Raw genomic sequence first — 13,129 nt, 5'->3', positions numbered from 1 at the left:
CTTATATTGTTGTACGCATGTGACATCTAAGTTATTCATACACTGCAGTAGTCTTCTCATCCAGCGGGGTACTGCACAAAAACTTCAAAAATTCATAACTTTTGAACGGATTGTCTGATTTTCCTCAAACTTTCAATGATGTGTTCTACTAATATTGCTACATTCTCTCAATCCTTATGTTTATGAAGGTGAACTTGTCCTTTAACTCCTTCAGAAAGTAAAATCACGCGTCCTCAGGATCTCAGTTCAAATCCATCACCTCGCTAGGAAGCTCTCAGCATTACGAAACACTTGTTGCATGTCCTCAAACTGAGAAAGCCTGCATGTTTCCTCGAGGCCTGACCATTTGAAGGCTTGATGCTCATGTGACAACTTCACTGGTGCATTTGGATCTGTCAGCTCTGCAAGCCAGTAGACAACTTCCTTAGGTCGACCATTGACCTGGTAGCTCAGGGTACTCTTAAAGTCTGTGATATTCAGCTGACTTGCCTCGTAGCCAGCCTCCTCTTCTGTTTCTCTCAGAGCAGCTGTGCGGTAGTCTTCACCAGGATCCAAATGCCCTGTGACATCACAGAGAAAGAAGACAAATGAAAGAAGAAGATGATGAATTTTAAGAAGAGGAGAAAGAAGAAAACAATAGAAAAACATCTATACCATATTTTATATTGATCTGAGAGGAAAAGACCTACCTGGTACATGGCACTCCTGTTTAAACAGACATGGTTATAACCAAATCTTATCACAAGAAAGTAACAATTCAGGTCAAAAATTATTTTTAATACCAGTGGTATATCTGTGACGGTCTGTATCTTCTTCTTCAGCGAAGTGCAGCTTCATGCTTGAAGATTACGCACTTATTATACTAATCATAGCTCACCAAAGTCCAGACTCCATCACATGTACAATTTTTATTCAAAAGGGGGGAGGGGGGGGGGGACCCAATCGGGATTGGATGAGGTCAAATCACCAATCAACTGAAAGAAAATCAGAAAAGCACTCAGACTCGTAGCAGAGTGCAGACCTCCCTCAAGCAGCTCAATGAAAATCGTCCAATTTCCTAATATAGAAGCTTTTTGTTTACGTCATCAGCTTCCAGCTACGAGGTGCCTCGCCCAAGCAGAGCCAGAGCAAGCACTTTCAACATGTTCAAGAGCTTGTATCATGCAAACCTCAAATATGTGCAGCTTGAACTCCCAAGTTCATGGCCCCTCAAAGTGTAATAAAGAACTTGATTGTTTAATCAATTTCCTTCAGTGTATATTTCCTCTGTGTTGTCACGACCAATCATTTTCATAAAGTTAAATTTTGGAGGTTATAGCTTTGAACATGCTAGAGTATCACCTGAATACATTTGTCAATCTACTTCAAATCCTCCACAACCCTATCTTCTAAAAGATCAGAAATCCTTTAAAAATCCATACAAATTCCCAAGATCACTACCAAAATTTAATCATCTGTTCCTTGTGTCATTTGAGGGTACTTTTGTTTATTTCATAAAGCAATTAAAGGACAAATTCACCTTCATATATTCAACATAAGTATGTGGAATGAGTGAATGCAGCATGAGCAATATCATTAGAACACATCAGTGAAAGTTTGGGGGGAAATCGGACGATCCGTTCACAAGTTATGAATTTTAAAGTGTCTGCGCAGTCACTGCTGGATGAGTTGACTACTACAGTGCATGATGTCACATGCGTACAACGATATAAGGAAAATAAAAACGAGAATTTCACAAAATTTCATTTTTTTTAAATAAATGGCACATTTCTTCGACTTGTTACTGACATATGTTAAGGGTAATACTATTCCCCCTACCTTCTGAAAGAGAGAAGTCAAGTGTTCTTTCGTTGCGCGAGAAAAGTGAAAATATGCTGAATTTTCTTTATTCTTTCTTTATAACGTTGTACACATGTGACATCACAAGCTATAATAGTAGTCTTCTCATCTAGCATTGAGTGAGCAGAAACTTCAAAAATTCATAACTTTTGAACGGATTGTCCGATTTTCCTCAAACTCTCACTGATGTGTTAATATTGCTGCATTCACTCAACCCACATTAGTCCATGGGCCAGGTCAGATATTGGTACCAACAAAAGGGACAAAACCTTTGTGGTGCCGTTTTGTTTGTTAGGGATATATAAGTGTATCAAACTATGATAGCAATTCCAAATGAGTAGCTTAGTCATGAAAAATGTAGTCTTTAATCAATGCATTCTGGGCTTTAATAATCAGCCCGCGCGTCTGAACCGAGACTATACACAGAAGGATAAAGCACGGTCTCTACGGAGCGCACTGTTTTAAACGCGGTGTATCTCTCTGTGGAGTGATAGTCTACGTTCAAGGCATCCGCGGCCATATCCAAATGCTGTTCTACATGGTACCTCTCTTTATGTAGGAAAAAATGTATGGAATGGGAGACGTTACCGCAAAACGGTATTTTCTTATCATTCGTTGCCATTCATTTTCTCGCTAAAATATCCATGGAAATTTATTTCTACAATAAATTGCTACATTCCACTGTGCATATTTTCATATCTTTTGCCGAGCAGTTTTATAGCCAATTCAAGGGCTACATCTGGATGAGTGACTATTGAATCAATGAATAATTTTAAGACATAGCTTAATCAAGGCTTACATATTATTATAATAAGATAAGTGATAATAAATTTCCTGTTTGGAAGAACAATGAAAATTGGAATTATGGAGTAATCACAATAAAGATGGCAGTTCAAAATGATGAGATTATACAGAGCAGAAGAGCGGAATACTGATGTAAATTCCATTATATATCAAGTTAGATAACAGCCTCAAACAAGGTATTTGCAGATCTTGATACCAGAAAATGACCGCGGTCGTACCCCATATGGGTTGTATACAGCAAGGGAATTGGAGGGTTTTGTCCATTCCCATTCCTAGACTTTTACCCCCAAACCAGACTTTTTTTTTACATGTAATTATACATCACATTTTCAAATGATTTATCAGATATTGAGTAAGCCATTCAACAATTGAAAAAATCATCCTTTTTTGGGGGGAGGTTGTTAATTGTGCTTCTCGCAACTTGGTTATTCTAGCATGATGCATGGCAAGGAGCAAAGTAATTTCGACTTTTCACCGCAATTCTATTTGTTTCTCGATATCTACTTGGAATTTTTTTATACCTTGTGTCAGAGGGGATCGTTATAATAATTCTTCCCTGTTCCAGACTTATGAAACTCTACCAAAATGCAATTGCTCTGAAAATTCTGACAATACTCTGCAACAAGCACTAATTTGCTCCGTCGACATAGCTCTATTTGCATTTGCGGAGATTTGCTACTCCCCAGTATATCGAAAATCGTATATAAAAACAAGACAGCAGAACAAAGCCGCCTTAAAAACTCTCTCTTTTCGATTAACGTCCATAATATACATCTGCGTGCCTATTTTGTGTTTGCTCATTAGTTTGTTTGAATTAGAATTAATGTTCGTTTTTTGTATATCTTTTGGTATGATTATCATGGCACTATCTATTCTATTTCCTGTCACTTTATCCTTTCCATTAGGTGTCGACGTAAATTTGCTCTGAAGAGTGTTTTGTATATTTAGTAACATTAACTCACCCGTTTTGCAGAATTATAAGTATTAAGAAGGATGTTTTGCTATCTCTCGTTGCGCTCTTAATTTTGCTGAATATGTAGATATCTCGCTATTGACGTTTTGGTACTTGGGAGTTGTTTGTTGAGGTGCATATGTCAAAATGATATCGAAATGTTGGTTATTTGGAGTGGTACAGAATCATTTGATTACGAATATAGTAATCATGATTTTGACAAAAGGTGACAGACACAATTTCGCCATTGATAGTGTCCTTTGAAATGCCGTGTTTTTTCACTCTTTCTCCCTAAACATTCTCCAAAGTGTTGATCGCATAGTTGAATAACAACTCTAAGAACACGAAGAATGCAACAGCTCGCGTATGTGGAATGGGGATTCCCTCACATTTGTTTATGTGACAGTGGATGAATTGTTATTATCTCCAAAATAGCAAAAATTTGGAGAGAGAGGTGCTCCGTTGATACTGAAAATTTTAAATTTTGCTCACTATAAGTTTGATATATTGTCTGATCACCTCTAAATTTGATGTCGTTTCCCGAAACTTATTACGCATATACGTTGTATAAGATATGTTTAATTAGTGTTAACATATTTTGGTTACCATGGCAACAAATAAACATAAGCAAGTTCCGTTTCACATTTTGACCCTTATTTTGTTACTTATTATCTTATGTATTCACAACATAAAATAATAAAATTTTCTACTTTTAAAGGAAGTATTCAATTATGTTTGAAAAAACTACAGCGCCCTCTTGTGTTTTGTCTTGATTTTTTTTCTGTGGTAAACACCATTTTCTTAAGATTTGGACCTGTAAATACTCCGAAAAGGTTAAAATGAAGTTCAAATGTGTCTTTATATGTCTAGATAGAGATCAACAGCAAAAACTATGCAATTTCGCCTTGACTGCCCGACATATGTCTTAAAATTAGTTAATCTAATATTATTTAATGGAATTCTCTTTGTTTTCTTTGTATTTTGACAAATTGCTCCCTCTTTGTGGTTTCCAAGAAAAGTTTTGATGGTGCCATTTTGTAGAGTATGTCTTGAGTTACATTTTTGCCACATTTCAGAGCAATTGATAGAAAAATATTGAAATGATAGAGGGAGCGGATTGTGACCTCCATGGTTTACCAAGCTTAAAAAAGGTATTTGGAGTTATGAGGGTTAACGGCTGATACTGAGACTAAGCTACTTCTCTGGAATTAAGCAGGCAAATAGACGTACCGACAGCTGACCAAGGATACTCATTACAATATTCTTTTTGGAAAAAAAAATGATAAAAGGAAAAGAAATTTATAGATAAGTGTTTGGCGTAAATATTCTAAAGAGAATGGAAAACGCCACTAAACACAAAACAACAACAACAACAACAATTGCTATCATAGCAAAATATCATCTACAGATACATACCATTTCAAAATGCATAAGCAGAATTTGTCCCTTTAAGTGGTACCAATATCGTAAAAATCTGGTCTTGGCCCATGGACTACATGTCTAGTATGAATTGAAGTAGCCCGACTGGGCTGTGTATAGTTAGAATTGAAGGTGAACTTGTCCTTTAAGACATGTAGATCTAGAAGTTGACCGAAAGATCGGCCTGTATCTGGTCATCAGGGATTTTATTCCGCGGAGACTGCGTCTCTGGCTTCATGGATCCCCTCCTCCGGAGAGCGATAACGTCAAAAAAATAAAAGACTCCTCCGCTCCGGAGATCCGGCCGGACACACGGATCTTTCTGTGTATAAACTCTAATCTAGAAGTAACCCCGTCGCGGGGCGCTGTAACACAGTACTTACGGTACGAATTTGTCCGTATGGGGTCGCTGCTGCGGTTAATCTAGAAGTACCTACTAGAAGTACCTGTACGTAGCAAATTTTACCGTTCAGGTTCACAAATTCTTGAGCTATTTTTCAAGCAGACAAAGAAACAAACCAACGCCGATGAAAACATAACCTCTTTCTCTAGCGCCTAGCGGAGGAATTAATGACGATAACAACAATGATATAGGTAGGCCTACGGGTATAAAAGCCAGGGTATCCACGCCCACGCCGCCATCCGCCCACCACCGTGCACCAGCCCATCGCATGCACGCACGGCACGGAGGTGCCGATCACAATCAGCGAGGCGGCTCGGCGCCCGGGCTCTCTCACCGTGCTGACCGTGCTGTGTGGCGGAAAAACTGTCTCACTCGATCCTCTTTTACTTTTTCTTCCTTACCTTTAGGCGGTGTCCAGTGATGTCGTCCATATGAAGTTTGCAGGAGTAAGTACTCGACATCCCTTCGCACTCTCCTAAAGATGATTAAACCAGCCGCCCGTAACATACCCTCCGATGTCATATTGCACGGATTTTGTGCCAAGCCGAGCTACTGTGGAATACCTTGCAATCAAAGGATTCTACATTGAGTGTAAGATCTTTAGTGCGGTGTATATATCGGATAATTTTAAGCGTGTAGTGGCGTGCTGTGCTCACAGAGCTGTATTCCAACTCTATGGCTGTGCTTCATCTTTTTTGTATCCGATCTAAAAAAAATGTACATCGACTTTGCGTGGACGCAGCAGCTGCAGCAGGTGCACGTGGGTGGCGCTAGCACCGTTGCAGAAAACAAAACAAACACTCGCAAACCAATTCAATATCAATTTCTAAATACTTTTGTAATTTAGAAAAGCGCAATAATGAAAGAAAAATTGTTCGCCAATTAAAGTCAGGTGATGGAGATATCTTAAGTGACCCAGATAAAATTTTGGAAGAAATTGGTATTTATTTTGAGTCCCTATATTCCTCTAATTGTTCCCAAGAAGATGTTGCAGCCGCTTCTCTATTCTTATCTGGCTTACTCAGTATTAGATGTTCCAACAATTTCGGAGATTCAAAAAGAAATCTTAAATGGCCCAATTACAAAATCTGAATTGTGGTCTACCTTAAAGATAATGTCTTCAAACAAGACTCCAGGGTTGGCTGGCCTCCCTAGTGAATTTTATGTAATATTTTTCAATGATATTGTTGATATGCTGATAAACTCATACAATTTTTCTTTCACTAATGGTTTATTAAGCCAGACACAAAGAAATGGAGTACCGGTAATAACATTGTTGTTGAAAGAAGGGAAAGACCCTCTAGAAATCAAAAGTTATAGGCCAATTTCCTCGTTAAATGTGGATTACAAATTAATTGCTAAAGTAATGAGTCAACGCTTAAAAAGGGTTATCAATTCTCTAATTCATTCAGATCAACAGGGATTCTTGAGTGGTCGTAATATTAGTGCAAATATTCCGACCATTATTGACCTTATTGAATACTCTGATTTTGTGAGTGAGCCTGGTTCAATAGTTTTATTAGATTTTGAAAAGGCCTTTGATAGGATTGAACATGACTACTTATTTAAGTCATTAGAGCAATTTGACCTTGGAGAAAATTTTATTGATTATATCCGAAACATTTTATAATAGTAGATCAAGCTTTGTCATTAATAATGGATTTTTGTCAAAGTCATTTTCCATGAACTGGGGTATATTTCAGGGTTGCCTCATATCATCTTATTTGTTTATCTTGGCCATTGAAATGTTGGCTATTGCTATTAGGGACAGTCCAGTCATCAGAGGTATTAAGGTTGGGGATGTGGAAAAAAAGATCTCCTTGTTTGCTGATGATACTATTTGCTTTTTAAATGGTGAAATTGATTCATTTCTCAATTTGTTTGAATTGTTACATTGTTTTTATAGTTTTTCAGGCTGCCGCATAAATATGTCTAAATATGAAGCAATTCACATTGGTAACTTAAAGAATAGCAAAGAAAAACCCTTTGAAGAAAATGGCCTCATTTGGAAAATTAAGACTTTTAACTTTGGGTGTTACATATTCTCTGGACACGCGATCTTTATATGAATTAAATTTCCCTGTGAAGTTAAAAAAGATAGAACAAGTTATGAATTGCTGGAGGAAAAGGAACTTATAATTAATTGGGAAAATAACAGTTGTTAAGACTTTATTACTGCGTCAGTTGTTGTACCTATTCTCAGTTTTATGTATCAACATTCCTAACTCTTTTTTTAAAAGACTGGATAGTATCATATGAATTTATTTGGAATAATGGCAATGACCGGGTTAAAAGAGTTTTACTCTGTGATTCATATGAAGAAGGCGGCCCGGGCTGAAAATGATTGATCCTTGTACTTTACCTATTATATGCAAAATCACAGAAAATGGTCTGAGTGAAACACTTTTTGAATAATGATTATATGAGTGCATGGAAATATATAGAAATCGAAATGCTCAAATTGTTTCACAATGATTATTTAATGTTATGGAAAACAGAAGCTCCCCAATGTGTGTTAAATAAATTTAAAAAATTGTCAAAACAATGGAAACTCTGAAGATTTGGTACGAATATAGACATTTAATATTAAAAGAAGTGAATTTAACCAAGTTTCATATTCAAGATTCCATTTGGTATAATAAGCATGTGAGTTTAAGACATAGACCATATTTTTACTATCATGCTTGGTATGAAAGAGGTATTTTGTATGTTTCTCACTTGTATAGGGGTGCCAATTTTGTGAAGACTTTTGAAGATTTAGTATTAGAATATGACATCCCTATAATGGACCGTCGCAAGTACGATTCCCTGATGAATGGTTTGTTTTTGGATTGGTTTACAGATCAGCATGAAGTCAATGAAAATATCTTTGATAAAATTGTTTCTGATGAGTTGGTTAGAAAACCCAAAGTACTTAAACATGCATATTCTTTGCTACGAAATAAAGACTATTTGTCTCAGAACAAGATTAAAAACAAGTGGGAAGAATGTCTTTGTTTGGATGGAAATGATACTGATTGGCTCGCAATACATAGAAACAATTTTAATTGTACATTAGATACCCAGTTAAGGTCTTTTTATTTTAAAATATTTCATAACGCAATAGCCCTCAACTCATTTTTGTATAAAATTGGTCGAAGTGATTCTCCATTGTGTTATTTTTGTAAGAAGTTTCCTGAAACCTTGAAACATATATTTTGTGATTGTACAGTAGTTGCTCACATTTGGAAGAAGCTTTCTTATTGTATTGACAGCATGATTAACAAGAGAGTCACTACAGTGTACCTTGATTTTAATTACCTATTTGGTGTTGATACTGGAAATAGGCACGACAGGTGTATTACTTTTTTATTCTTATGTATTAAATATTATGTAATTCGCTGCAAATTTCAGCAGGTAGATTTAAATTTTCTATCCTTTATGTCTTTTGTTCGAATGAAACAAAAAATTGAACATAAAATAGCTGAGAAAAGTGGTAAATTGGGCTCTCATTGTAAAAAATGGACATTCATTTATATAATAGTTTGATTCCTCTTCTCCCTACGTACATGTACCACAGTGATTAATCAGTAAAGGAATGTTACTTCATTCTAATTTTGTGCAGACATGGGTAATATTATGAAGTGGAGCCCCACCTATAATAATAGGCAGAGTCGTTTTAGTGTTTTTGGAGTGAATGATAGGGCATTTGCCCTTGTTATTATGTTAGAGAGATTGGTGGGGAGCTTACCTTAGTCGACAAATCTGTACTTGATTCTTTTTTCTTTCAAAAGTGGCACCCGGCCGTTATCTCAAATTATTGTGAATGCTTTTCCCTGTTATTGTGTGATTTCAATACATGTAATTATTATTTTATAGAACGTAATTTATTTCCATGGCTCTTGTTGTGGTGGGACTCCACTGCATATGCAGGGAGACATTTTCGTTGTGTTGTGTTGTGTTGTATTGTATTGTATTGTATTGTATTCTATTGTATTGTATTGTATTGTATTGTATTGTATTGTATTGTATTGTATTGTATTGTATTGTCTTGGTTGTGTGTTCATTTATGCTCCATTGAGCATTATACTTTCACAGGTATGATATGTACTTTGTTTCATGGCAAATGTTATAGTTTTCAATAAAAACAGAAATACAAAAAAAAATCAATTTCAATTTCAGATTATTTTCACAAACCATTTACATAAAATAAGATGTAATACAAACCCCTTGTGGGGACACGTGCTTTGTTTTGTATAATTACAAAAATTGAACCAGGTTGATGTTTATACATGGAATGATGTGTGGGACCTTGAAAAAGCACAGCTTGTTAAGATCCCCCCCCCCCCCAAAAAAAAAAAAAAACAACAACAACAACAACAAACAAACACATAATTACATGCAGGTTAGTGGAAATGATATACATAGTACAATGTATTGTAAAATGAATAAAGGAATGAGGTGAGACCGGAGGTGAGAAACAAAAACAAAAGGGAGGTGGGAAAGCAAGAGAAGAAAAGAAATAAAAACAGAGAGAGTGGTGACATGGTACAAGTACATGGTACAATTTTATTGTATTGTATTGTATTGTCTTGGTTGTGTGTTCATTTATGCTCCATTGAGCATTATACTTTCACAGGTATGATATGTACTTTGTTTCATGGCAAATGTTATAGTTTTCAATAAAAACAGAAATACAAAAAAAAATCAATTTCAATTTCAGATTATTTTCACAAACCATTTACATAAAATAAGATGTAATACAAACCCCTTGTGGGGACACGTGCTTTGTTTTGTATAATTACAAAAATTGAACCAGGTTGATGTTTATACATGGAATGATGTGTGGGACCTTGAAAAAGCACAGCTTGTTAAGATCCCCCCCCCCCCAAAAAAAAAAAAAACAACAACAACAACAACAAACAAACACATAATTACATGCAGGTTAGTGGAAATGATATACATAGTACAATGTATTGTAAAATGAATAAAGGAATGAGGTGAGACCGGAGGTGAGAAACAAAAACAAAAGGGAGGTGGGAAAGCAAGAGAAGAAAAGAAATAAAAACAGAGAGAGTGGTGACATGGTACAAGTATGCGTAATTACACACTTGGTCATTAATTAAAGGTCATATTATCATCAATCAATATAAGATGCAAGAAGGTGTTTTTTTTTTAATCTTTGCTTGAATACAGATAACCTTCGAGTCTCTATCCACTGATGATTGTCATATCTTCTAAGTGGGCTGTTCAGCTCCATATTTGATCAGATTTATTTATGGCAATATATATATACTATATAAAGTCAGAGAAGTAAAACAGTTTCATTGATTGCATGTGATGGACATGCAATAAGTGCAGAGCACAAGAATTTTGCATTGTTTTGCGAAGTTCAATTTTATTCAATTTTATTTACCAGTATGTAGATATCATGAAGATATAGGCTTACCTGTAATCAATCTTCAAGCTTCCATACAAACTTGTGATGTGTAGCCTGCAATCTCAAATGTTGATGTCATTTTTGTTTTTTATGGTTTATTTCAACTTTTTTTTTGTTTACAAATAATGTTCCTGTATGTTCCTGCATCATATGTTATATGTATCTGGTTGGGTTTGTTTGTTTGTTTGTTTGTTTATTTATTTATCTTTTAAGATGCGTGGACTTGTAGTGCTAAGAACACTCGCTTTGGCTCCCGGTTTGGCTGAAGCAGATGCCCGTGTGAAAATGAAACAGGCCCTATATAAATGAAATGAAATGAAATGAACTTCGCAACAGAAATTAGGCAGAAATCGGTAGGCCTATAGCACCACCATCAAATATTGATGCCATGAATACAATTTTGTCTTTTTTAATCTTTTTTAAGAAGGGGATTTGATACAGAATAGCTGATACTTATCAGTAAACAGGTCAATGTGAGGCTTCTGAGATGCTGATGCCATTTTATTAAGTTCACGTTATAGGCATATGTGATCTTGATCAAAATGATATTGAATCATGACAAGGAGAAATATTATTCATACCACATTGACTTCAGTGTAAGCAATAAAACTCAAACAATGAGCAGAACTTTGAACAGTGCATTCAAACTGGGCAAAGTACCGGTAAAAGAGTTTGACCTTTAATTTGAACTGCCCATGAACCCCCCCCCCCCCCAAAAAAAAAAAGAAAAAAAAAGAAAAGAAAAACAAAAAGCAATGAAGAGATATTGGTCACATCATAGAGGTGATGCTGTCATAGCCTCAATATCTTCCATGTTATCATTTTGCAAGCTTGCAAATCTAATGAGGTAAGTTTACTTGATCTAGCAAACATAGTCGAGAGGGTAATTCAATTATTCTATGACATGAGAAATGCACAAGATTGTAAGGCAATAGCATCATCACATCCAATCTACAGACTATATTTATTTGTTTATTTATTTATTTACTTATTTATTTACTTATTTATTTATTTTCTCATTTATTTATTCATTTATTCAATGTATTAATTCATTTGTTTGTCAGAGAACCCATCTATCAAGTTTTGGCATTCATTTCTAGGTTTCTTCTTTTTTTTCTTTCTTTCTTTCTTTCTTTCTTTTTTCTTTTTTCGTTCTCTCGCAGGGTAGGCCTAGCTAGCTAGCGCCTACTTAATTTCAATTTCTTTCACTTGACGATGAGGGCAGCACCACAGTACTGGCACTGACTGGATTTTGTGCGCGCGCTTCTCACATCGAATTGATGGGAACGTAGGATCTTCGATCGGGGCAGCGCAGGCTAGCTAGGCCAGCGGCGCCGGGGAGGGCCAAGCTAGAGGAAGGGTGAGTAAGTAAGAGCGGTCCCTCTGCTTGCTGCTGCTGCATGCATGCATAGCTATAGCTAGCATGCCATGGATCCTGATTGGGGATGCGCTCTGCATGCATGACCCACGATGGAACTGCTCTACCGATGAGTGCAGATCGATGAGTTTTGATCTTTACACAAGTAAGTTGTTAACATTGTTCCGCAATACTACTTAGTTACAGAATGATTATACCTAACTGAATGCGATGTGATGATATGATTATCAAAAATGTCGTATTTATACTAATATAGCTGTACGTGTAACTTGTTACTAGTCTTCATGGTCTTTTGCTGCCCACGGCCATAACGTTTCGGGATTTCGTTACGAAGGTCCCCCAGATCGTCGGGCCGGAGAAATTAGCATCTCCGCTACTCGCTAGCTCATGCGGTACTGCTTTTACGGCCGGATGTTACTTACGATGCTTATTTTCTTCTGCAGACTTACACCAGTGCAAGTGCCTGCATTGTTCCTGTGTAAGTTGCATTTAATTTTGCTTAACTGAATGACACCAACTAGGCCTACTGTGAACTAGAATCCACAGCCATTCATGAAATCAATTGTGAAATGTGAACTGTGTTTCAATCTCACGGCCCTGCCTGGGCTGGGGACTGGCCCAGTGTCAGTGTCGCATCATCCACCAGCACCCATATTGCATTGTCATTGATATTGTACCACCCTGTAATACTATAGTGATTTGTGTCGCGAGAGGAGAGTGGATCGAATCACTGGACGCTTATTTTTTGTGGTTCTGAATTCTGTACTCAGTCAGAGGATGAAATTTTGGTCAAATGTAGCACTAATTCTATGCACAAAGTCATGAAAATTATGAGTTTTGCAAAATTATGTCAATTTGAATATTCACTCCTATTTTTTTGAAAATAGACTTCAAGTTAACCCCTCTACAAAAAGT

At 36.3% G+C, this 13,129-nt stretch overlaps 1 protein-coding gene across 1 annotated transcript; it reads right to left on the bottom strand.

The window, feature by feature from the left end:
* Positions 1-255: 255 nt before the first annotated feature.
* LOC139722326 (bis(5'-nucleosyl)-tetraphosphatase [asymmetrical]-like) lies at positions 256-5,961 on the bottom strand. The gene is made up of 2 exons (XM_071633636.1): positions 5,819-5,961; positions 256-560 (listed from the first exon to the last, which is right to left on the bottom strand). Exons 1-2 carry the CDS (start codon positions 5,937-5,939, stop codon positions 256-258), a joined length of 426 nt encoding a protein of 141 aa, XP_071489737.1. The 5' UTR covers positions 5,940-5,961.
* Between the last annotated feature and the right edge of the window lie 7,168 nt (positions 5,962-13,129).

Source organism: Diadema antillarum, unplaced genomic scaffold (assembly GCF_040938485.1).
Source record: "Diadema antillarum isolate AM-2024a unplaced genomic scaffold, OU_Dant_1.0 scf00000163, whole genome shotgun sequence".
NCBI lineage: Eukaryota > Metazoa > Echinodermata > Echinoidea > Diadematoida > Diadematidae > Diadema > Diadema antillarum.
This window is presented reverse-complemented; position numbering and strand designations above follow the sequence as displayed.